The 27,938-nt window shown below is 36.1% G+C and overlaps 2 protein-coding genes across 5 annotated transcripts in view; one reads left to right on the top strand and one right to left on the bottom strand.

The window, feature by feature from the left end:
- Positions 1-1,224: 1,224 nt before the first annotated feature.
- The window catches only part of LOC108359888 (uncharacterized), a 47,187-nt gene continuing 20,473 nt past the window's right edge, over positions 1,225-27,938 (top strand). Inside the window, exon 1 of the mRNA XM_017611963.1 lies at positions 1,225-1,340. The gene's annotated coding sequence lies outside the window, so the exon portion shown is untranslated. The remainder of the gene's footprint in view (positions 1,341-27,938) is intronic.
- The window catches only part of LOC108359886 (GATA zinc finger domain-containing protein 14), a 35,780-nt gene continuing 10,736 nt past the window's right edge, over positions 2,895-27,938 (bottom strand). For 3 of the 4 annotated variants that reach the window (XM_017611959.1, XM_017611960.1, XM_017611958.1), the window contains exons 2-3: positions 7,682-8,667; positions 6,923-7,619 (exon numbers count right to left, since the gene is read on the bottom strand). In XM_017611959.1, the coding sequence (XP_017467448.1) occupies positions 6,923-7,619; positions 7,682-8,637 (1,653 nt within the window). In that variant the 5' untranslated portion in view covers positions 8,638-8,667. Of the gene's footprint in view, positions 7,620-7,681; positions 8,668-27,938 lie in introns of those variants that run through there. The other variant, XM_017611961.1, reaches the window with a different exon arrangement.

The raw sequence follows: 27,938 nt of genomic DNA on the forward strand, positions 1-27,938 counted from the left end.
TTGTGCTTGTGCTTGTGTGAATGTGTTTTGTACATACATTTCTGTTCTTATTTGACGTTAGTTTTGTTGTTGCCATTCTTTGGACTAAAAATTTGGTTTTTTGCGTTCCTTTACTTTTCCTGTTACTCTCTTTTAGTGAGCGCATTTTGCTTACGCTCTGGCATTTTGACACTTTTCAGATTTTAGTCCAAAAAGATAAGGAATGAACCTATTATTGAATCATGAGCACGCTTGTATCAAATTATCGTGTTTTGCTTTGTTTACATATCCGCGTATACATACACATATACGTATATACATATATACCCTGCAAACACATGCTCCCGAAATCTTTAAGAGTATCGGAAATTTGTTACGATTCTTTTAGGAATCTTTAAAGAAAAACATATGAAGAGGTTTGCAAGATCTAGTAAAGAAATTTCCGTACGATATCTTAAAGAAAATTCTTTAAAAAAAATTGTGAAACCTTTCAAAATGAAAGTTTTTTAATGTTTTAAGTGTTTTCAAACATCGAAATTGCAATTGCTTATTTCAGGCCATCAAAGTGTCCACACACAAAAATTTGCAATCATATTGCTCGTCAAAATTACAGTTAGTAGGCCATCGGTGTTTCGCTGTGGAGTTCTGCGGTAATGGACAAGGTTAGAAGACGATTGGAGAAGCTGACTGAAAAGTGCGTAGTGTTCGGACTCTTTAAGTGCACGCCTATAACTGCTATGGGCGCTCGCATGCGAAACATCGTAAGAGAAATATCGCAGGTGTAGACCGTTCATCACAGAAGTTATACGATACCATATAACGCAAAACTATCTATGGTTCTTAGCCACTACTTTTTCATATTTGCTTTGATTCCGAGTAGGAAAGAAGTGGTGTTATTCAGGGGAACGCTGTTCAGGCACAAGCTAGCAAAAAAATACGATTTTCGCAGCATTTATAAAAACCGTACAATGATAAAATTTCGCATGCGAGAAAACCGACGGTTCGTATGCGAGCGCCAGAGCACAGGTATAGACGTACATTTAATGTATTAAAAAAAATGTATTAGTAACAAAATGGGGCACTTGTGAACAAAAAAGTTTCAATGTCAATATCAAAAATTATACAATTGTATCAAAACGGCAACGCTGTATACAAATGGAAGAAAAAGTGGAGACTTTTGGGTTTACAGGGTTTCCGCAAGCTAGTGTAAACCGGGTTGTCGTAACGTTTCAAATCCGATGGCCGAACCGATTTCCGGCTTTGATTCCAAAACCGAGTCCCGAACCAATTTCCGGTAGTAGCAGTGTTGTGTTGGAAAACGTCAACGTTCTTTTTTATGTGGGCGGTTGCAAAAGTTACTTGTAAATATTAATTAAGTATTATTTTGTATACACAATTTATGTACATATACATATGTTGTTGTTATTGTTGTTGCAGAATACATTCGCCAAAGAGTTTGCTGAAGTGGCAGTAGGTACTTGGCTAGATATGAATCTGGGTCGTTCCAGCTACGTGGACTCGAATGTCGTGAGAACGCACATACATATGTATATCTTGTATTAAAATTTACTTGTTTAAGAATCTGTACACGATATTGTGCATATGTAGTCCATTGTTCTTGAAAATTATCAATTAAATGTCAATAACCCGGTCGGTGTTTATTTACCAGTACATTGCACTAAGCGCGTTGTTGCAGCTGTTTGTATTGTTGAATTCATTTAAGCACATTATGCCAGGAATATAAATATGTACATACATAATACGACAAAATTCCAAAGCGCTTAAAATATTGTTATTAAGACAATACCTTTGTATGTACATAAATTTACAATAATCATATGGTTATTTTTCCGCAGCTTTGTTTAAGCTGGTTTCTGTTGAGCATTTCTGCTATCAGATGGCTGAAAGCTAACATTCGGCGGTGTTCTGAATAATTGAAACTACGGTGCTTATTGCTGCTTCTGACTTCCGTCTCGCATTTATGTGTGTATGTAGCTTTGCAGCTGCTTAATTTTGTAAGGATATTTATTTTAGACGATCATTGCCAAAAATGACAGATCGTGTATCACTAGTTGCGATCCCGTACGAGTCCGGATTAGTCAGAAATAGTCAGAATCAGTCAGATTTTACTGGAAATCGATCCCGTACTCGGTTCTCTGACTATTGAGAGGACAAAAAAGAGAGAAAATACGGTTCTCTCTCTGTCAGAAGTTACCAGTTTTAGTCCGAGAATTTTTTGCTGGTAAATTCTGGTAAATGTGTCAAACGATCAGCTGTAGTGTGTTTGGCAACCAAATTGTAAACAAAAGAAAAGTGCACTCTGCTAATTCATGTTGCAAAGTATTTAATTACTTATTTAAGTGGATTCTAATGAATTTGAAAGTATTTTTGGTTATTTACATGTGTGAGCTGAGTGTGTTTACATACAAAATAAGCAAAAATTTACAACCAAAATTTGGAGGTTATGTTGATGTTGACAGAACAGAAAGATTTAACATGATCGATGACATTTACGGCTCAGATAGATTTTTATCAGAAGTTACTTTTTTTGTGAAAATAGCAAATATGTATATACATATAAGGTATTAAATATAAGCCTATGCTTATTTTGCGCTAATCATTAAAATACCCTAAGTATCTTGATTAGTGATCGAGAACTTATCGCACCTTAGGGATATAGTCATCACAGTTATAGTTATAGAAAAATTAAGGATCGTTCTTTTTCTAAATAAAGAATTTGCTATAAATAAATTTTTACATCAAACCAGCCAAGATACCACATAAGTTTGGAACTAAAACCTTTTACCTACCTTGTGTTGGGAATATGCTACATATGTACATATGTATTTAATCGTGTAAAAAGTATTTTCATATTGTAATTTAGTTTTATTACTGAATTTATAGATATTCGATTATTTACCACACTTCTAAAATAGTTTCTTACCAACATACATACATATATATATATATATATATAAATAAATAAATATCTATGTATGTATGTGCGTAAGAACATATAATAAGTGTATGCATGCATACGCCTGATCGCCTGATCATACGGATGTATTTCAATAACTTTTCCTGAAAACTTCTTACGCATTCTCCAAACCATATACATAACTTATAAACTATGTACATATGTTTTACTTATAGATAAAATATGTATGTTTGTATGTAACTATGTATGTACATATGTGCATACGTTATCTCACTGTGCGCTGATCTGCTTATTTGTATGCTTCAACTTAGATCTGAAGACTGTATTTAAACATATCCTGAAGTATGTCTTTATGATCTACATATGTAAGTACATACATATGTGTGTATGTTTATATATACACATTTATCCAATATTTATATTTATTTTGGAGCTTGTCTACAAAAGTGTAGTGGGATACATATATTCTTATTTAATTGTGTGTAATTAGAAAGGTTATGGCTTTTTTACTCGTAAATATCGTATCACAGAACCAAATGACAGGTTTTGGTCAAACTATAGAAAATTACCAATCGCAGTATTCATTTATAATGCATATGTATTGTATAATTGTCTGTTTTGTTTCCAATATCTCGCTTAAAGCTATGCTTACACATTTTTGTTTCTTAAAAATTAGTAGAAGAAATTTTCTCGTTTTTAGCAAATTTGTATGTATGTATGTATTTAGTAATTACATATGTATAATGATTTAGGTTTATTGTGTTTTTGGCATTTTTATTTTTGCTTATGCATACTATGTATCTACAGACGTATGTATTACTTTATGTAAATATGTATGTATACACATACACATCTATGTTTATTGTAATTGATAAAGTACGCATTTCTGTGATGTTTTGCATTACCTTAACTACACTTTTTCGATATAATTTAAGCTTAACGCTATATACTTATTATATGCACGTACTTTTTATTTTTACAAGCATACCAACTAACATTGATAGTTTATAAATAGTTTATAAATTTATTAATATATTTTTTTTTTTAGTTAAAGTGCAATTAGCAACTTATCAACTATGTGTACAACATGATTATATCTTAATATTATTTGTTGATTACTATTATTGTGTAGAAGTTTAGTTTGAATAAAAAAGTGTGTATAAAAAATATTGAGCGTACGTTCATACATACATACAGAGATTTTAGAGAGTTAGTAGAGAGAGAGAGAGATGTGCTTTGAATCAAAGTTATCAAGCTTTGTTCACTTCTATCAAAATTTAAAAAAAAAAAACAAGACTTAGATATACTTTATCTGCCTATAGCAATTTTCGATATTAAACAAATTAATTCTCAGCTTCCATTAAACATTTTATAATTCAAATCCATTGATCCACCAACTAAAGGCGTGAATGATTTGTTTTTAAAATACTATTCCACTTTTAAAATTCTATTCCTGGAGAGCTATTGCGTTACCGGCCATCTTCACGTGCTGGAAAATCGCGCTTGCGTGATGACGCATGCGAGATCCCGCACATGTAGACCGCAAAAAGTACGAAGCATACCGAGCGGTTTGCGAGTTCTCCTCGCATGCTTTCAACTATAATTTTTGTTATCTGGCAGGTATTTGCTCATTTCGCAAAATTCTTCAGAGTGGAAACATCGTTTATTTTGGTAGAATATACAAATTTGGCCTGAAAAGCTCGAACCTTCTTATTTGACGACATTTTACAAATGAAAAAGTATGCTACCAAATTGCCCTGGCCACAAAATTCCATGACACAAAAATCATAAAAAATTCTATCTCGCTTGCGAGAAAAAAGAGCAGAACGCAAGCTAGATTTTCAAGCATGTGAAGACAGCCGGTTGAATATAAAAAGTGCCAAATGTCCACAAAATTTTATTTGGTAACACTACTCAACAAATTTTCAACCTTTGATTTTTTCTGAGATAGGGCTAGCCATTTCTAACAGAGATTAAGTCGCTGAATTCGAGTCTCAAGTCAGAACTACTCTGTCATATTAGGTTTTTTTCGAGGATATATCTTTCTCTATCACATGCTCGAAAGATCTTTTTTTAACGAGGATTTCGCATTAAAGTAATTTCACCATTGCCCCTTTCTTAGAGCCTTTCGAAAAATATTTGAAAATTTCAAAATAAAATTTCTCAGCTGCAGGTTAGGAATGCCGGCTCTGCCTCGAGGCTGATGAAACTTCGGAGCATGTTTTCTGTCACTTTTCGGCTTTAGCCAGACAAAGATTGATTTATTTTAAATCTTCGATGGTCGAACCCTTTGTTATTAGGAATTCGTCTACCAAGGCCCTTTTAGGATTCATTAGCGAAGCCGAAGGTATCTTGGCCACATTGGATTATGGACTCCTTTAAAGAGATACAAAATCTCTTTTACGCCCAGAAAATGAACTAACTAACTAACTAACTAACTAGGTTAGGATATTTGAAAAACCTATGATAGAGCAATTCTGAGTTCAGATGCGAATTCAGTGATCCAAAAATTCGACTAGAAATGTCCAGCCTTATCTCAGTTAAAATTTGCATGTCCGTCTATATTGTTAGCCATAGCAAATAAAATTGCTATGAGTTATCAATGCAATACGGTTGGAACGAAGGCTGGTTGGTAAACATAACGAGTATGCTTTACTCTGGGTGCCAGGTTACTCGGGAGTACCTGGCAATGGAATATCTGATCATTTGACCAGAATTAGCTCAGACCATTCATTCCGCCGTCTACAACCAGTGATTGCATCGAAGCCAGTATCGGAAGCTGGTTGAATACTTCGCTCAGCGATTACTGGGAGGCATTGGCGGGCTGGAGATGTGCCAAATGCATGTTGCCTTCAATCTCAGACGTCCTATTTAATTCCTTGATCTCACACTGAGCAGACGGGATTGGAGACAATTGTTCGGACTGCTGACAATACATTAGAACTACATTTGCCCATCCTGCCTTGAAGACCTTTTGTGCTTCTGCCCCGCCTTGCAAGAATTGAGGTATGAGACATTCGGCCGCGATGTGTTGCGAGACGGACAGCTGAGCTCTTTGACACCCAGCAATCTGCTTAAGTTTATTCGTAAATCACACAGATTTACAGCATACACGAAAGGCACACGAAAGCAGTACAATGAACGGCAAATAGTATGAGTGCTGTTTTCTGCACACGTATTGCGTTTTGCGTATTGTGCATTTTTCACTCAGATATTTTTGTTGTATGTTTGGCCGAGCTTGCCCTCAAATTTGTGGAGCGTGTCTTGAAGATATCACATAAATCGCGGGGTCCATAGTTTTACGCCAGCTCCGAACGGCTGACGGTTTTTATGAGAAGTCATTTCATGCCAGAAAAATACTCGTAGAATTGCCATTCCTGCCCTGCTGTGGTCGCTATTAGAAAACGCATTTTTTTGGGCGTTGTAGTCGATTTTTTTTTAATCTACTCAAAAATCTAATGCAATGAAAAATAATACTGTAACTTTGCCGCAAAGGCTTCCCTACTTTATTTTGGCCGTTTCTGTACGAACGAAGAACACGGACTATTTATAAGACAAACTCAAGAATGTTTTCAATTGAATCATCTTAGAGTATTAGACCAACCTTATGGTAAAGTTTTGTCAAAACTTCTTCATAGTCGTGGAATCATGTAAAGTTACACTCAAGAACCGTGACGAAATCCAAGTCCAGCTTACATTACTGCTTTTAAAGCAGGCAATGAAACGTTGCATATATGTATGTACATATGTATGTATATGAATGAATGTATTCAAAAAAATATAAAAATATGATTACTAAAGTTTAATCCTAAAAACTCGTAAAAGGAAGACATGTGTCATGGGAAGATATAACTTATACATACATATGTATGTATGTACATATACAAAATGTTCAATATGAGATAATGAAGATTGATTGATTTCTGTCATATCATTGACATCAGATTATTAATAGGCTTTCGCCATAGTAAAAATCATCTCTCTTCTATACATCACTCTTTAAATTTAGATAAGTATCTTATCATAGGACGGCGGCGGTGATTCATCATCGATCGGTGCCTCTTTCCCCTTGCCACTGTTCTCTGTCTCCGGAAAGTAGATTGCTATATGATATGGTGGTGGTCCAGCACTTGCCGAGTCCTCAATCAATTGCAGTTGACCGCATAACGGTGCGCCATGTATGTCATCCAAACCGCCCAAATCACCGCCACCAGTTCCATCACTGTTCATGATATCACGTCTGCCGTAGGGAGCACGCGTACAATGCATACCACTATCAGCATCAGTGCGCTGTTGCGCGCCGAGCACAGCATTGCGACCACTCGGGAGTAGGCCTTTCGGTACGCGGCAGAGTGAAACAGTGCAAGCGGCTAAAAAGAATGTGGCGGAGAAAGCGCAGAAGATCAACACCTCCAAGCCGGTGCCCTGATGGTCAAAATAAAATTTAGCGCCTGCTACAAATACGGAAGCCAGCACCAACGAAGCGCACATGCCGCACTTCAGATGTGAGGGCAACAGTTGGGCGTCACCGCCACCCGTATCCACAGTCATATTGCTGGCGCGCATATTTATGGCGGCGGAGCTATAGCGATGCGCTGTGTTAGCCACTGCGTAGCTAGCGGTGTTTGTGGTATTGGTGGAAATGGGTGCAGAGCCGCCCATGATCGACTCATTCGACTGAGCAGGGCCAGTGGTGCAGTGGCTGCAATGAAAGTGAATAATTAAATAAATCAAACGTGGCATGTATGTCTGCTGCACAAGTACCTGAAGGCATGTTGTTGTCGATATGGCATTTGATCGAGATGTTGCATAGTGGACATTGAAGACGCTGCAGTTGTAACGCCAACTATTGTTCTTGTGCTGCTGTTACCGCCGCCGCGATATGCATGTGCCGCGGAATTTGCAGCATTGGTATGTGTTGGACCATTGCAATTTCTGCCAGGATATTGATAATGTCGCACCGACATATTGCCAAACTGGGGATGATGATAGCTGCGCATATCGTAGCAATGATTTGTGTGCTGCTGATAGAGCGGCGTATTTGGTGTGCCAACAGTGTTTTGCAATAATGCAGCGCCACGTTGATTAAAATTTTGCGCTACGGGCGTAACACCGCGCGCATCGGCTGCTGTAGCCGTGGACGTAGATGTGGTGGCATTGTTGTTGTTCGTTATATTGCTATTAGCAGGCATGTGGTGGCTCAGCATTGAGCCGCTACCGCTGGTATGATGTTGCGTCTGCTGGTAACCATACTGGTGGGGATTGTTGTTGAGCGTCACCGAGGCGGTGGTGGATTGTATAGAAGCGCCAGTGTTGGCAGCGTTGGCGGTGATATTGGCGGTGTTGCTGTTACTTTGAGTATAATTGCTATTGTTGCTACTGTGCGTATGTGATTGCTGGCAATTGTTGCCACCATTGAAATTATTGTTATTACTTGCTTGCTGCAGTTGATGTTGTTGATGTTGTTGTTGTTGTAGCTGTTGATGCTGATGTAGATGTTGATATTGGTGACTACGGCTGCCGCTGCTGCCAGCCACATTGCTGTGATGGCAGTCTGGCAGTGCGCTTCTACTGCTCGATTTACTGCCACTGCCGCTGCTTATGCGTCGTGGTGGATGTCCAAAACTGAGACCAGACCCTCCAGCACCTGAGAGTGAGGCCGCAACACGTGATCTTCCAAAGCCACATTGTTGTGAGCGCTTATCGATCCAAAAATGCATTTCACTGTTTCACGAGTTTTGATATGAAGTCTATGGAGATTAAGAAAGGAGGGTAATAAATGGAAAATTAAGCTTTGTCTTATGTAAATACAATCAATATGTACATATAGGGCCAATTTCACAGTGCGTAGTTAACTGAGAATCGACAGTTAACTAGAGATTTTCAGTACAAAATTCTGTAGTTAACTCCAGATTCTGAGTTAACTACGCATTGTGAAATTGGCCCATAGTGTTTTTACTAATCGTAAGGTCCCACATCGGGCCCTGGTGTGTTGGCTTTTTAAGGTCAGCAGCTACTTCAACCACATTCAATAAGTCACCATCATTCTATGCTGGTATATGGCGCAAAAGCATGGACAATGACGACAGCCGATGAGGCGGGTCTTGCAGTATTCGGTGGAAAGGTTTTGCGGAAGATTTACGGGTCTAAACGCGTTGGCGACAGCGAGAACCACAGACGATGGAGCGATGAGGCTGCATGAGCTTTACAACGACAAGGACAAAAAACGCATCTACATTTTTTGTTTAAGTTAAAAATAGTTACTTTTTAAAGTCAGTGTGAATGCACAAATATTTTTCTTTATCCCAATCACGGAAAAGAATTTGTTCAAAATATTCGATAGAAGTTCGCTGTATTGTAACAATTAGGGAATCCCATCCTTGCGGGATCGGGGTCAACAATCCTGCGGATCCGCGGGACTAGCGGGCCGGAAAAAAATCATATTATTTCCTCTAAGCAGTTATATTAAAAATTTACATGTAAAAAAGACGATTTGATTTAGAAAGTCTACGTATTTACTTTTAATTAGGTTGACTTTTTTGATAATATTTCCGAAGGAATGATGAAGTCTTTTTTTAATCTTTTAAATTCGACCTTATTTTATTGCACAATCAGGAACTTTCGATTTTGGCGATTATGCATAGTTTTGTAGGTATATAGTCAAAATCGCTCTATTCGTTGGGTTGTTTTAAGAAGAATATATATCATAAGAAGGGTTACTGTAGTGTTATTCGATCTGAAACAACACCCGCTCGCTGTAATCCCAAAACTAGCTAAAGCATCAGTGATTATGGATTATTCTGTTTTTGTTTTTATCTGTTTTTGGGTTCGCTGAACACGAATCTGCCGCAGCGTTTGCGGCACCCCGCATTTTCGGGATTGGATGCCCTACTAGGGAACTACAAAAACAAAATTTCGTTCCAATTTTTTTATTTTGTACAAATAGCCCAATATAAAAAATATAAAAATCTGTACAAATTTACAAATCGTGTGACACTGCCGTTAGTACAAATGTACCAACCGTGTGACACTGCCGTTTTTGGCCGATTCTTGGCCGGTCTTTTTACTTTTTTCGCAAATGTTCATCAAAATTTGAAACTGTTTAATCAGACCTTTTAGAATTTTTTTGAGTACGCAGTTTTTTAAATTTTATTATAATAAAGTGCAAGGTAAGTGTTGACTTTTGAGAATTTTTTGTTCACGCATTTTTTCCCAAAGTATGTACGAAAACTTTTTTGTATGGAGAAAATCCGCAGCATCTTCCACTAAAAAATTTCCAAAAATCAATAGTAAGTTCTAGATACTTAAAATTTGCACTTCATTAAAATAAAATTTAATGGGCTACAAAACCGCATACTCAGAATATTTAATGAAAAAGTTTGAAATTTTTACTAACATGGTTTTTGTTAGATAGCGAGCCACACTTTCGTAACAAAAAAAAACATTAAATATACGAAAGGTAAATAGCCAAGGAATGGTAAAATGTCGTTACTGTCAGTATTGTTACGATTATCCTTGAATTAATCGCTGAATTCCTTAATCCTTTGGGTTCTTTTCACTCGATTGTTAAATTGCTTACGTTACAATAATACTTGTATCATTAAAAATGTACGGTTACTGTTACAATTTGTTAATAATTGTATTCAATACAACACCTTTATAGCCAGCTACCCCTACGAGTACAACTAATGCTGGGTTTCCACTAGGCATTAAATGGCAAAAATGACAAATGATTAAGTCGGGCATTAAAAAATAATCGTGTCATTACATTGAAAAATGAGTCATTAAGTTCATTTCCACTTGGCATTTTTTTAAATGGCATACATTTTTTGTAATTCCAATGCCTAGTGGAAATTCGGCATAAGAAATGTTATTTTGAATGAACCATTTTTTAAATATTGAACAAGAAAAATACTATGGGACAAAGTATTGCAATGATATGTATGCATAGGCGATATACTAATTTTAATACATATTTATGTATGAACATACAAAAATAAGGGAATAGCTTCTTGAATGATTATTTGTGTAATATTCGAGAAAAATATATTCAAGTATATTATTAAAATTTTTTTTTTTAAAAGCCATGTGAATTCTATTTAGTGATAGACAACGGGACCCACCGGTTTTTTCGTCATTTTGTAACCGTACACGAGACATGGACCTATCACTAGGGACCAAGGAAAAGTGAAAGCAGTGGATTGCTCCCTGCGAAATGCACCACAGCAATAGCATACATACATACATACATCCAAAGTCATTTGCATCGATTTCGATAAAAACGGTAAAATCGATTGCAAATGAATTCTATTCTGAGCTATTGGATGGGCTCGACATTGCTTCATGACAAAAGATCCATAACTTTGACTACGACCTATTCCCACATCCAGCATATTCTACCGATTTAATTCTCTCTGAATATTTCTTATATCCAATGCTGAAGTCATATCTACGAGTATAAGCTACAAAGAATATGAAAACTTAAACAAAACACACCCGAAAATCTACTTCTGCACTTAAAGTTGTGAACTTTGAAATATAACACTAAAGTATGCGTTATAAATATATCTACATAAATCCGTGATATTAATGCACCACTGCATTTAACATCTAAGTTTTAAGTTATACCAAAAGACAAAGGAATCTTAAAAGTAAATCGACATTCAGTAACTTCAAGAGTTGCGGGAACAATGAGCAGCATCCAGCTGCCGAACAACAAAAGTTTTGTAACAGCTAAATCCTTTGTATTTATATGTATGCATGTGTGCGTAAGTGTCGTCGACCCAACACTAAGCAGCAAACACAAAGCAAAAGTTCACAGCAGCAAAGCAGATAGGAAGTCATTAACTGGTAACTTGACTCTTTGTGGTGTCAACCAATCTCTGCATTACTTATTTTAAAAAGTTGTCTCACGCCTAAAATGTACAAAAACGAAGTTAGGTGGCTTTTGGCGGCGGGCATAAGTAGAACTGTCAATTGCCAGACGAAACTCAATACACACACGTGCATAGTATGTACATATGTACGTACATGAGCTCAAGCTGATTGCCAACTGCTGACTACTAACCGCAATGCAAGGTCAATGAGCAGCAGCAGCAAGCAGTTACCCCTTAGCTTACTCGGTAAATTATTAGGTGTTTAGGAGTTTATCAGCTAGGTGCTGAGTAGCCGAAATGACAGGAATTACAGGTTGTACGTGCTTTTAAGCGCCAGACTATACATAAACCTTTTACATGCATACATACATATATATATACCCTGCAGTAAAATTTAGAGACAGCCTGGCAAAGCGCTAGTTCCGAACTACATACTTCAGACCTATCTCTGAACTGGTGCAAAACGGCTGCAGAGTGGGACAATTGAAACTTGCGGTGTAAGTGTACAAATTCTCACTTCTCGTACAATACGAAATTGGCTCAGCAAGAAGATCTCCGACTCAAACTTCATTGGTCGCGAGTTCAAATCGCGGTGAAGGCAGCTGCGAGTTTTCAGATTTAATAAATTTAAATTCTTGCGTGCCGCTTAAAAGAATTCTTATTTTTTTTCTGTAAAATAAAAGAAAAAACGGAAAACGTTTTCTTACAAAAAAAACTGTCCAAAACGGAACCGATTAAAAACTAGTTGCAAGATAATGCACTAGGCGACAATTGCCAGGGCCAATAACATCGCCGTCTAAAACTGGACAGTTGAAAGCATTGCTTGGGAATTGAGCTGGAATTAGTACTGCCGGAAAAAGGTCTAGTTCTACGCTAGTTCTGAGTTGGTCAGATTTTCTGCAGGGTACTTAGGTCACTATACACACATACTCGTTCATACCAAGTGACACACGCATTTGCAGCTAGTCGCGTGCATTGTCTAGCCTCGTCAATATTCAAAGTTCATGCGCTTGTTTGTGGTGCGAACAAAGGAAGCATTTGTCTACAACAACAACCAGCACAGCATCACAAAAGTCGCCAACCTTATTTATGTTCAATGAACCAACCACTGCGAATGAACAAAATTTTGTTTGGCGGTTGCAAGGAAGACTGCTATTCCCAAAATACCCTAATACTTGCAAGTTAAGATATCTACTCGTAGAAGCCGATGCAAAAGTTTGAAAGCATTAACCGCAAAATATCCATTCAACAGAAAGGTAAAAGTAGCAAAAGGGATTGACTAATGCTAATCACCTTGTCCTGTAGCTTGCAGTTTTTTGTTTATATTGGCGCCTAATTCATATGCTCCGTTTTAGTAAATTTACACGCCCACTCACTCATTCGAGGATGTCTTCTCTGTTTATGTTGTTTTTACCTTTGTTGCTTGCCTAACTTACATTTAGTCAGCTTGGCTCAGTGTTCAGGCAGCTGCTGCGTTGGTTGTTATTGTTAAATTATACAGTAATAAACAATTAAGCAGATTAGAATTTGCGAATTGCAAATATAGTACTTAATGTATGAGTGAACGACAGCTGGAGACAATTCATGGAATATATTTTAATGTTGGTTGAATAAGAAGATTTGCATAATTTCATAAATATGGAGTAGTTTAGTTCTTGACATGCTTTTAGCAGTGAATTAAAATTACAAAAATTTACTGTTAAAATGATTATATTTTTGTGATGTAAAACAATTTAAAATTTATTTCCAATTTCGCTCCGAGTATGGCTTTTCGGGTGTTTCAAGTGAGGCAAATTCTTCAAAATTTGTTCACTTGAAAGCAGTTATCGTTTTTGTTGTGGCATCTTTGTTTGCGGTTGGTGGTAATGTGGCAACTGTACTATCAGAATGGCATCAGACATTGAAGTCTGATGCCTTGACAGAAATTTGAAAAAACTCTCCACGATAATAAGAGGACTCACATACCGGCTGATACAACCACCTATTTGACAGTCCAGACAGAGATAGTTGCGCCGTAGTATTTAGAATTCAACGCTGAGCTGCCGCCATGTTGAAAAAATCGTTCAATTTTAAAGTGAACTGAACAGTGTATAATTATATAGCAAACATCTTCAAAAACATATATTTAGAAACGTAGTATTATTATAAAATAGTTTAGTTACTTTATCACATCAGTAATATAAAGTATAATAAATTGGTTTGCAACTGCCCCGTAAAAAAGTGGCGTTAAATTTAATATAAGCGGCGTAAGTCTTTTCGATCAGCTGTTTATGCTAAGCCCAATACGTGGAGTTCATTAAGCGTAAAAATTTTCCACTGGAAAAAATGGCGGAAAGCACATTTAAAAAAAAAATGGCATTAAATGTTCTTTATATTAAAGGTTTCAGAGAAAAGTTCTTATGACATTCTGTTTGCAAGGATGTGTTAATATTTAAAAAAAAAATCTTAATTTAAATGTTAATCACAAGTCTTTTAACACCCACTTACTCTACAGTTACTCAGTTTGTAGCAATTGCATGCCACAACAGTATACAATGTGTGAGAATTGTATACTGTTGTGGCATGCAACAAAAATGTTCAATCCCTTTCCATGCAGCTCAACATGAATCATCTGCTGGCTGTATTTTACTATGAACGTCTTCACGCGATTCTTCTCACTCTAAAACATATTTTTGCTATGAATAAGTGCCATACCATTGCAACATAACCACGGGCAAAAAAATAACTTCACTGCTTTGAATACAAGTAAATGTATCAAATAACTTTCGCCGCTGGTAAAAAAAAAAAAAACACCAATAAAAGGAAAGCAAGGAGTTAAGTGTGAGTAAGGCTTTCTGCTCATTGGTCGACCAATCATAGTTGAGTCATAGTTATCGTCATGAAGCAACGATTACATGACGATTACACTTCTGCACACTTGGTCGTGATATTTCAATTCATTTGGCGTCTAAAAATTCACTTGGAGCAGGTATTTTCTGTTTTTTTTGGTTGATATTTTCGCGAAATATTTACAAAAACCTGCAATTTTTTAAATATAGACTGTGCTGCAACATTTCTAGACGTAATTTTCCAGTAATATCTCTTCTTTTCTTTTCCTGGAATGTGTTTTGTGTATGCACACAGAGACTTAATACAATTTCGTCATATTTTATAGTTAAAACGCTCATATTTATTAAATTTTAATGCAATTATCCACTTTTTAATAATTTCCACAGATTTTATGCAAAAAAATACTAATTTTTATACAATTTTAATGCAAATATTAACTTTTTCACTAATTTTCCCCCATAAAATGTAAACAAACAATGCGTGCACAACGATTAGCAAACGACAGTGCCGTACTTATCCGTTTCTGCATCTTCTACGATTTGCCGATAACTAGCCGATAACGACAAGTGTGCAGATCTCCTTTGAAATGCATGTGCTCGGCTCAAAATTTCAGGGCGAGACGATAACGCAACTATGATTGGACGACAAGTGTGCAGATAGCCTAAGTGTTAGAACGACACGAGGGATACAAATAAAGCGCATTTGGCACAGATGCACATACATATGTACATACACTGCTACACAGAGCGAAAACCACATAATAAAATAAAACAAATATTAGAAGATATCTCTTTGGGTTTTCTTCAAAAAGAAGATTATCTTCTCAATGAAATAAAGAAGGAATTCTTTCGAATTTTATTAAAAAAGTCTCCGCTCGAACCCGGGACCTACAGCCTGGCAATTTACAGCTCTACCTATTCGACTACAGTGGTCGCCTTACCGACACTATTCTATTTAATAATGTGAATTTCTATGTATGTATTTCAAAAGAATTCCACAGCACATCACATATTACTAAGAAGATGTACTTTTCAAAAATCATTCAAAAAGACATTTGACAAAATTAAGAAGTGCTTCTTTTTAAGTGGTGTATTCAAGCACATTTTTTTTCTACGAAATGTGATTTTTTAAAGCATGTCTAAATAAAATCAGTAAGAATTGTCACATAAGATCAATAAGGAATTTTACCTTTGTGTGCGGCGGGCGGAAAGATCTAACTTCCGCTCCGCGCTCTAGACAAGCTGTAGATCATGGTCGGAAAGGCCTTTCATTTTTTGTTTTTGTCTATTTTACCCCTTAGCCTAGAAACTTTTCATAGAGACAATCTTCTTGTTTCTATACAAACATAGGTCATATTTTTCTCTGTGTACATACAAATATGCATTCATTTGAGTAAAACATTTGTATGGTTGTCTTTAACTGCAGACAAATGTACATACAACAATGTTTGGGGAAAAAATTGCGGCAATCGCTTACACATGCTTATATGTAACTACATATATACAAAAGTGTGTGGGTATGTATGTACATACATATAAATGTATTTCCTCCAATAAAATCCCTACAGCATACAACAATCCGAGTTACAAAAGATGCAGCAAGTGAGTAATATTTTACATAGCCACCAATCGTCGTCGGCGATGTATGCATGTACATATGTATGAATGTGCAATCCTTGATTCATCCAAAGAGCCAAGAAAGACAAGACCAACAATAAATGCCGCTAAAGTATCAGTGTCAGCATCCGTCAGAGCAATAACCAGACTCTGTGGGTATGGGATCCTGGCGCGATTTCAGTGCGATACATACCCCGCAAAAAAAAATGGGTCAAGTAGTCTCTAAAGAGAGCAGTCGCGAATTAGTTTACATGGCTTACAATTGGGCATTGATTAGTTGCAACTAAACGCATATAGTTATAATTGGAAATGGATTAATTTCTAATCGATTCTTCTGTTACGGTTGCAATTGAACAAAGAAGTTTCGCATTAGCTACCTGCCACTTTCGATACTCCTTCGAGTACTCTGTAGGGAAAATCTCAAGTTTTGAAATTACACAAAAAAATGCCGTATGCAGTTCTTAAGAAAAATTACAAGAAATATTTTTTATTATTTCTGTCGCTAGGAAAACTACTTTGCGGTTGCTGTGAATTTTCTTGAATATAAAATAAATATATGCGCATTTTTTTCTTAAAAACTGCAAAGTGATTTAAGAAATTTTGATAGAAGAAGATTTCTTTTCCATTTCCTGTGCATCATTTTATATGATTTTTTAGTTCTTCTTGAGAGCTACACACAAGCCTTTAACAAGGAAAAAATAACAGATTTTTGTATTTTTTTCATATTACCTGTTTTTTGCAAAAAAATCAAGTTACTAAGATGAAAATCGATGGTTAAACAAAAAACTTGTGACTGGTCAAATGAAAATGTGCAATAATTTTTTTGTATGAAATAAGGTCAGGAAATAATGTTACTCATACGATGTATAGTACATGCCCGTGTCCGTACATATTTACTCGTACGTGGCGTATGAGTAACATTTTCCATGTTAACGTCTGAATTTTTTCATTCGCAATGCAAACTTAAAATGAAAATAGCTTGGGAAAATTACCTGATCTAGAATAATGGTGTAAATATCCGCAATGTACGACCCGAAATTAAGTTAACGTGTGTCGGCGTTATTTTGTCTCCCTACAATGGTATAAAGGAAACTATCTTCATAGTACATGGCCGAATAAAAGGTAGCGCTTCATTCAATTTAAAGGGATCTCAAAAGTTGTACTAGTCGCATATTCATTTGCGAGTTATCTCGGTGCCATACGGAACTGGTAGAATTGTTCGCAGGTTATCTATGTGTGTATGTATATTAGGGTGGTCCAAAAATGCGTGAGGAAAAAGTCAAGTCGGAATTTTTATGCTTTCACCCCCCATGAATGTTCTATACCGAAACAAATTACTCCCTTCCCATGTATTTTATATGGGGAAAAAAACACTTTTCGTAGAAATGGTATACATTTCTTGAAAATCAATATTTTTCGATCGGAAAGCTCTGTTTCTCTTTAGGAGATTCCCAATAATAATACCTAATTATTTATTTAACCATTTGCTTGTAGTAACTATATTTCATAGGTCCGCCCTAAACCCCGGAAAAGAGCGACCTCTAACTATTTTTTGATTAAGAAAAAGGGGTAAGTTTTTTTCGACATAAAACAATCCTTAGGGAGTGCGAGCATTAAAATTCCTACTTTACTAATTTTGGACCACCCTAATGTATATATACATATTTGAACGCTGGCAGGAGAGTGCGGTTGCACTTCCAGTATGCATGTGTGCGTATTTCAAGAGTCAACTCAATTAATATTTTCATGTTTGGGCACTCGGTAATAATCACTGTTGCCAACTTAGTACTTTTCGCACTAAATTTAGTGCTTTTCTTAATTCAGCACGCGAAAATTTTTCAGTTTGGTGCTTGGTGCGTTTTTTGGTGCTTTTGTTTTTAGTTTTAAGACACCAAAACTGTAAATGTGAAACAAAAATGCAAGTTAAATTTAGAGCAATTGAAAGTTTCGTAAAGAACTTTACAAAAATGGAAATAACATCATGGCACAATGACAATCATAAGCGAGAGAGCTTCTGTTTGTCAAAAAAAAAATATGTGGCAGCACTTAAAATCATACCAGAATTACATACGGTAATTTGCTATTGCCTCCAAAAACGCCCATGTTGCTGGGACCAGAAATCGATTTTTAGACCTTTAATTTGGTCTGAATTCGTTATATTTTTTACGAATATTAAACAAAGCAATAGCAGCATCTAACAGTAAAATGAATAATCGATAGGCAGCTTTTTTTACACAAAAAGATTTTTTCCACTATGCGCTCAAATAAGACACTTTAAAAAAGGAAAACTTCCACATATTTCCTGAAACTTGATTTTTTGTTGTTACTTTCGTTTGATAGGAATTGTAGAAAAATTAAGCAAAAAGAAGAAAAATTAATATTTAAAAAGCGCAAATCTAAGCGGAACGGCAACGCGGGACACAGCTGCAAATAAGAACAAAAATGATTACGTTGCATCGTTTAGACGAATATATTTGCATTTATAGAAAACAGAATAAATTCGACCGCCGAGCAAGAAACATTAATTTTTATTAATTTGAATCGGCATAAAATTTTATATGCATACAAAGTCCACTAAATCCTCCAATAAAAAATTTGGTGCTTTTTTCGAGAAAAAAACGCGATTTTTTTTGGGTTTTAGTGCTTTTTCAAACTCAAAACTTGGCAACACTGGTAATACTACCAACTGATGTGCAGTCCATAGACTGTATACCCACTGCGTGTGGTATACGTATGCGAGCCCGTGTTTATGTGTGTGTGTTTAAGGGTGTTTAAGTGTTGCAATGAGCTTTTTCACAAAAAAAAATAAATAAAAGTAAAAAGATGGCATTAGTTGTATACACATACGGAAAGAGAAAACCTTGATTAAAACTTTGAAACCATTTTTCTCACACTTACCACATTATGATTTAAGATATTTTTCCAGAAAACGAGCGATAGGTACATGTGTATTTTTATATGTATATATATATGTACATATACAAGATACGTTTTAGTGTAGTAAAAAGCTGTTGATGCTATCTGCCACCATTTTATCATTTATTTATTTTTTCTACATTTTATTCATATGCAAGTAAACTTGTGCATTTTTACGCAATAAAACATGAATTTATAACCATCAGGCACTTATCTAGATATCTCGTATTTATTTGGGTGCTTCACAAGATGTCAACACAAGTCAAATTTGTTGTTTTAGAGATGTACATGTACAATTCAAACCAGCCGGGACTTTGCTAATATTTTCTGAAAGTATACACTTCCAGTAATTTGCAAAAGTTAGCTCGTATTTTTATTTTATGGCCTACTAAAGCTTTCATGTCGTTCCCATGAAATTTTACTAGATCTAAACCTTTAAGTTTGCTCTAAATGTCCGAGCCATCTGTCTGTTTTAACCGTTTTTTCCACTTTTTTGAAAACTTTCGTGTTTTAATTTTATAGAGAACTCTGCGCTGGTGGCATGAGGTTTTTGCCTGAGATGGCCCGTAGTAAAATTTTCCGAAGAATAATTTTCTAGAATATTTCAATCCTTTAACCACCTTCCAAATTCGCTTTTTCTGTATGTCATTGAATTGGGTCACGAAATAATGGGCTAGCATGGCTCTACAGCGCTCGACGGCGACAGTAACGTTTATCTCATCTGTGCAAGAGTAAGAACCTGCCGGGTAGACACCCCGTTCCGGCGGCCGCAGGTCCTGGGTTCAAGCCCGGTTCAACCCAACATTAAAAAATAAAAAACAAAAAAGTTTTTTTTCTAATAGCGGTCACCCCTCGGCAGGCAATGGCAAACCTTCGAGTGTATTTCTGCCATGAAAAACAGCTTCTCATAAAAATGCAATCGCCGTTCGGAGTCGGCGTAAAACTGTAGGTCCCTCCGCTTTGTGTGACAACATCAAGGCGGGCGCCTCAAAGCGGAGGAGAAGCTCGGCCAAACACGAACATACATATATGCAAGCGTCAACCTGTTATTATTATTAGAAATCACATTCCGAAATATTTTTTTTTAAATCTTTTCAAACATCTTTAGTTTAAATATCGAAATTGGAAGTGCCAAGTGAAGCCAAGTCCTTCTTCACTTGGCCTTCCTCTGCTACAACCAGCGGTTTCCAAGTTGAATACTTTCAGAGCTGGAGCGACGGTGGTTGCTGTATTTTAATTCGCTGCACCATTTCGTTGTAGAGCTCATGTGACTTTTACTTAGCCATAAATATTGGGACCCGAGGTACAATTCTGAAAACGCCGACATGGGCGGATTCGGGACCTAAAATTTGAATTTTGGAAAGGGCGGGACTGGGATTCAATATTTAATCCCGCGCCCATCTCTAATATGTATGTATGCACGTAAGGGTGGTCCAAAAATATATGCGGAGAAAAAAGTTGAAATGTTAAGCCTTAGCTCTAGGATTCTTCCTAATGGAAAAAAAGAATATCCGTTTTTTTTGTTTGAAAAAATTATATTTGGAACTGCCTTAAATCCTATCAAGTTTTTCGTGTATTTTATTGGGGTTTTTGGACCGCCCTAATGCTCATACATATTCCAAAGTATTTACAGCGACCTTTTGTTTATTCGAAAATTTTCCACGTGTAGGCATGCAACATTCCATATTAAATACAGTAAGTGTCAGCATCCGTGGTGAAAGTGCAACTTGTAATAGGAAAATGTAATTACTTATGAACATACATAGTTGGCGATTGTGTATAGAAGCAAAAATGAGTGGAATGCATGTAGCGCCTACGCATTACGCGTTGCATTTGTATTCTTATACCTTTATGTTAAATTTTTTGTTAGTATTTGCAGCTCATGCACACCACCTCCAGCAACTTGGCGTCGTTTTATGCAAACTACAGTTTTTTATTAATTACTTACTGACATACATACTACACATATGTACATACGTATGTGTGTAGATAGGTGTGTTCATAATGCCGCGTGCAATGTTAATTCTTTTAAAATATTTTTTACCATCAAATTATCGGAGCTGATTCTTTTTATACAAGAGCGCACTTGGGCACAAGGGTATTATAACTTTGTTCGCATAGTAATTTTATCGCAATTATTCTTTTAAGCCTAATTGAGCATAGTATCGAAAACGTTTGAATTTAAATGTGTGTAAACCCGACATTTAATACGTTCTCCGGGTATATACATACGGTTCGATTTCGTCCGAACTTACACTTCTTTACTTGTTAATGTTCTTATAGTAACTCAGCAACTCTGATTGTACCGCAAAAGTCAATAATTCAAATATATTCGGATGTAAAAGCCAATTTACACGACGGCTTTTCACCCTGCGTTTTTAGCACATTCTCTTTTAAAAAAGTCTTCGCGCTTTTACATGATGACTTTTTATTTTCGACGTTGCTTGCTTTTTCCTTTGACATTTAAGCCCCAAATTTTGTTTGGTCAATTCTTTCGTCCTCATTTTTAAAGGTAAGCGAATGTCGAACTCAAAGTAAAAATGCGAAAATGTGAATTCGATAAAAGCGAAACGCCCAAAAAAATCTGAATTTCGCAGGGAAGACCACAAAAGTGCAAGCATAAGTTGCATAGTTTTTATTGTAGCTGTTATTGCTATTAAGTTACAGTTAGATCGTTTTGGTCAAAACACAGGTAACTGTTTGATAAGCTGAGTGTGTGCTGGCGGTTGCGCTGTCGGTTCTTCGGCTATGTGGTACTATAGGTCGTGGTTTTATAGGTCGTGCATTTGGCTCAAGTGCAAGTACTCACTCATGAATAGCTACCAGTGGCCTGCACGATTATGTTAGTATCGTACGAGTATGTTATTAACTAACACTTCTGACGATTACAACGATGCGAAAGTAGCATAGTTATTCGGAATCGCCGCATCGCCACATCGTGTGATTACTAAATAGCATCGTCGATTTATAACAGCATAGCAGTGTAATAACTCTGCTAATGAGTTGGTATCGTCAATAGCAGTGGTACCAATATTCCGATTGCAATTCGATTCAGGAGTAAATCAATCCGAAAATCGGGGCGAAAACCTAATTTCATATTCTTAATTCGATTTGACAGTTCTCTGTCTCTGTGTTTGGTTTTTTTATTCACTACAAAATTGATGGAAAATATAAGATCAAACAAGAATTTGTGGGTATTTCATATTTTGATTTTTATTTTACGCGAAAAGACCTACCCGAAAATATACATAACTTCCCAGATATTTTTTGGTGTCGCATAGTGTTATTAACATGTTACCTTTTTATGTAATCATGCAGCTCTCTAGTAGCTACATATGTTCATATGCATATAGATACATAAATACTTATGTGCATACATACACATGTACAACCTGAACGACACAATGACAAAAGTAATAAAAAATTTGAGAGATATTTTTCTGCGTGTGGCAAGCAAACTAAATGCAACACATGTACATACATACAATATGTACATATGTGCAGATATATTAAAGTATATGTACATATGTAAATACTCGTATACACATATGTACATACATGTATATATGTACATACATCAATTTGATATGCGATTCTGTTCACTCGTTCATGGTAAAAAGGTAGTATGTTTGTAGTTGTATTTGTAGTTACAGCTTGGCGGTTTCGCTCTACTGCAATGGCAGGAAGCTCCCGCCATAACTGCCACTAAGTACTGTCATGTCACAATTGCTACCGTTGCTCTTATTGCCCTTGCCAATGGTGTTGTATACATTTACTTACATATCTACGTATGTATATACATAAATACATACATATACAGGCATTGTCAGTGTTAATGATTATTAAGACAATACTTGAATTGTAATTACATGAAAGATGATTCAGCATTAAATGATTATCTTTAATACAGATTTTTACTTCTTAAGCTTTTGCCGAACCACTGTTGACATCATTAAATATGCCAAGCCAAACGTGGGGGGGGGGGGGNGGATAATCATGAATGGAAGGATTTAAGTTGAGGGACTATTTAATAAATTATTCACACAAATTTATGCGCTTTAAGAACTACTAATGGTTCTTGAGAAATTTGCAATATTACATTTATGTACGTACTGTCCAATAAGTCCCCTGCCAAACTTGAGGAGAAGGAAAAGGGGGGCGGGGGGTGAGATAAGCAAAAATTCTTTTTTAGTTTTAGCTTTAATTTAAGCCTAAGTGGAAGGCACTATCACCTTCTAAAATATTGCAAAAAATGCGGTTATTTGGCGCTTTCACTTCGTTTTTCTCAAGTTCTGGAGCTGATGGAAACTTTGTACTTAGGGATTCGTAATCAGTCAAAAAACCGCTTTAACATTTGCCGCAACAATTTTTTCCCCCATTTTTGTTGGCCTGTGTAATTAGTACATTATACACCCGTGGTCCAAATTTCGCTTGTATATCTCAAAAAATTAAAGACTAATTTGCATTGAACATACAGACAGACATGGCTGAAACGAATTTTTTCCGAATCGATTTCTTGTTATTCTGGTAATTTATAAAATTTGTTCAGTATGTAGCGAGCCCTAACCGCAAAAAAAAAAAACTTAAGCAAAATTTTTTCCACAATTTTTGTTTTTATGCAGCATTTCTGCATTAAACAGAAATTAAAAAAAAATGTCATGCATCTTTGGTATTTAGACAAATTCGACCTTATCAAATTAATTAATTCGTATTCGGCTTGTTTTGACATTGTCCTTTTTTTCATACATACTAAATTTAGGATATTTTTACAGAGTTTTTCTTAACGTACATAATATTTAGTATCTCTAGTTGATATTCGTTCAAAATCACTCATACGCCCTGTTGGCCAGAATTAGGTCTCTTAGTTATCTCTAAATATAAATACGACACACGAAAATTTTGAACTCCCTTTTTTGAGGGCATTGTTCGCTCGATTTCACTGAAACATACACCGATGTTAATGTTAATGCTAACCCTGTTACATAGGGGGCGTGGCACCTGACATACGGACTAAAATGTGAAAGCCGATTGGTAGGGGTCTTGGTACTTATACTTAACATTGTTATTGACATTCATTAATTAGATTTTAAGTTTCCTGTACATTCGCTATACATTTTTCTTATGCTTTGTTTTTTTTTTTATTTCCCTTACTGATTTTTGGCGCACGATATTCATGACCGCAGATACAATTTAATTCAACGTTTTTTTTAGATTTTTCGCCCCTGATATAATTTTGGCGAATTAAAGGGTATTATCCAATTTCTTTCCTACTTAACAGTATTTAATTATTTTTAAAGGTATATATATATGTATGTATATCACTCCACCTAACAACATTAGTATATCTTTTCGCGTTCTGTTTTACTTCAACATATTGGTGACAAGCAAAATAAAAAAGGGAATGAAAAGAAAGCGTATCGACAACTGGGCGATACTAGTATAGTTAAGTATGTAATTGTGCTTAAAACGGGCCTACATAGCCAATTTATAATAAATTAGAATTGAAAATATTGAAAGTCAATAAAAATAGCAACAGTAAGGGCCGGTTGCTCAAAGCCTGATTGACACTAATCACCGATTAACATCGTTATCGACGTTTTCGGCTCCATGCAAATAACATGGTGTCGGTAACGTCGGTAACGATGTTTAACCGGGGATTAGTGTCAACCAGGCTTTGAGCAACCGGCCCTTAGAGTATCAACTGGCAACTGTATTGCCGACAATCTGGCAAGGAGAGAGACGGAAATATTCGGAATCAACTCTGCTCGAGACGGGGCTTTCCTCTTACCTCCTAAAAACACAGATCATTGCGAAAGAAAAGTCCAAGTGGGCTGTGAAAACCACCTTACATCAAAACTATCTGGCCAAAAGTCAATGTAAAGCGATCCTTAGCTATTAGCTTGTTTGACCACTATTTTCTCAGGTTAGTAGTCAAAGTAAAAATCGGACACTGCCTTATGGGAACGCATGAAAAGCAGTTGGAATATCCAACTAACTATTTTTGTCGCAGTTGCAGAGACGAGGGGGACTGCCACTGTCCCGCTCTAGCCAGATCACGCAACCACTTAGGGCCGTTTGCACCATGTCTAGTTAACGCTAACTGGAGGAACATCCTTCAGTTAAGCACGTTAACTGCTTTATCGATCACATGTTATATGATGGGTGTCGATAACGTCGATAAAGATGTTTAACTGGGAGTTAGAAATAACTAGACATGGTGCAAACGGCCCTTATTCAACAAATACTTTTTGGATTGCTTAGCCGACGACTTGATATACATATATGTACGTAGATCAATCTATCTCGAATAGACCAATGGTTGAAATCGATAACTTTTGATTTGGATGATTTTAGTCAGAACATTTATTTCATCACATAACAAAGTTCCAGCAAAGGAAAACACTTAAAATTTTGTTTCGAGGCAAAAAGACAACCGACTTGAATTCTCATATAAAAGCTTAGGAGTCCAATTCATATTCCAATGATCGAAACTAAATTGGTATAAGAAGGCCTTTGAGGTACAACTTATCCGTTAAAAAAAAAAGAATTAAAATATAAAAAACGGTTCAAGTGGCCTAAATCAGAGTTGGGGGTAGTGCACTAAATTTTCAGTTTAAACTAGTAGCTAATGATAGTGCGAAATTTTTCACTACTACTCTTGATGTTTAGTGGTGAATTTACTGATGCCCACTAAAATTAACAACCTACATAATAGTGAAAAGAAAAATTTACTCAGCCTAGTGAAACATTTTTTCTTTACTAAAATGTATAGTAACAAGTAAAGAAGTATAAGTTCAGGCGAAACCGAACTTTATATGCTTGGCGCACGTATTAAATATCCTTTTTTCACCTTTCAGTAAACTGTGTGATAAGGAAGAGTATTTTTCCCAATGTCAAACCGTTTCAATAATATGCTTTGATAGGCGGTTATGGATATATACTTCTGGAGTCATAAATGGGTGTTGACAAGCCCATTTAACAAAAATCAATAATATTGTGTCTTGGTAAAAGATTGTTTGTAAGTTCGCATCTTTAGTTATGGAAAGATCGGAGTTTTCGAATTTGTGAAATTTACCGTTATATAGTAAGTGCCAGTAATTTTAGTGTGATTTAAAAAGTGTTCAACATATTGCTTTTTTGCGCCAAGGTTGCCAAATGTGCCGAGTTTGTTAGAAATTGATATACCGGGTACCGAGATACATATATTTAGGCGTAAGTGGGCGGTGCCACGCCCATTTTCCAACAATTTCCCTAAAAATCATTTTTCTGCATATATCGATTTTGAGTAAATTAGCTTAAAGAGTTACTAATTTATCGTAGTTTTAGTATTTCTTTAAATTCCCGATATATGGGAGGTGGGCGTGGTTCTTGTCTGGTTTCAAAAATTTTCGGCGAGTTTCTTAGTGAAGCTCTAAGCAATGTTTGGTAGGGATTGGTAAAGGGACTGCAGAGATACAGCATTTAATCATGAGTAGGCGGGGCCACGCCCCTTTTCCAAAAATTGTATAACTGTCTTATTTTATGCCAAAATTCTACCTCAAATACCAACTTTCAACAATTTGGATCCAGTGTTTGCGGAAATATCCTAGTTTTTGCATATTTGGAAAATACCGTTATATGGGAGGTGAGCATGGTTATTGCCCGATTTCGCCCATTTTTAATCCCAACCTACCTTGGATAAAGAGCAACCTACTTACCAAATTTCGTTGACATATCTCAATTTTGGCTCGGGTAATCGTGTACACGGACAGATGGACAGACATGACTTAATCGATTTCTCTTTTCATTCTGGCTGTTACAAACAACCGTTATGCAAACAAAGTTACAATACCCTTGTGCACAAATACGCTCGGGTATAAAAAAATCGAACACTGATATTAGTGTAGCATATAAACTTTTTATTAAACTGATAGACTAAGTTAACAGTTTATTGTTTATTATTATTTTTTACTGCAGTATTTACATATTTATTTTGCGTTACCCACACACATTCCAAATATGAGCCAAATCAGAAGATTTTTAATAATGACTACACTCCAGGGCCACCTGGTGAGGAGATTTTTCCAAATCTCCCCACCAAGAAGGGGATTCACCAGATCGGCTCAATCGATCTCAACTGATGATGTTACGTTTGTACATATATATGTATGTATATGCGGCTTATGAAATTTCGGCTCCAGAAATTTTCATTGAATTCTTTTTTGCTAATACTTATTTTTAACACGTGACATACAAGTCCGATAGAGTAAAAGCCCTCACCAAAATAGCATCACTTCCCCCAAAATCTCAAAAAAAAATTTATTTATTGTTTCAAACGCCTCTTATAGCCAGTCTCACGAATCAATTTAAGTAAAAAATGATTTTGCACTCGAGAAAATTATGCCAGTGCTTTCCATACCTCTGTTTGAGATTTTCTCACATTTGAATTCCTTATCAACTTATCCACAACTTTTTGCAACGCTTACAATTGATTATGTTTAGAATATAAAATTTTACTGCGTTTATCTTCAATTCATAGCTACTGTATTTATCATTTCCCTGGCTTCTGAAAAACTGGAATAATGTAGATAGTCGGCTCTCCTGCCCAGCGCTGGCACTGGTTCACTGAACTCCCATGCTACTGGCATAATGTTAACGGGGCATTAAATTGCTGGTTTCACCGGCATTAAAATCGTTTTTTGCTTAGAGCAGCAGAAAATTCAGATCACTCATACGCCCCGTTGACCAGGTTGTGTTGATTATATTCCTAACATTTTATCGAATGACTTTCCACTTTTTTTAAGC

The sequence above is a fragment of the Rhagoletis zephyria genome, unplaced genomic scaffold (assembly GCF_001687245.7).
Source record: "Rhagoletis zephyria isolate East Lansing unplaced genomic scaffold, Rhagoletis_zephyria_1.1 Rzeph_scaffold_00485, whole genome shotgun sequence".
Classification (NCBI taxonomy): Eukaryota; Metazoa; Arthropoda; class Insecta; order Diptera; family Tephritidae; genus Rhagoletis; species Rhagoletis zephyria.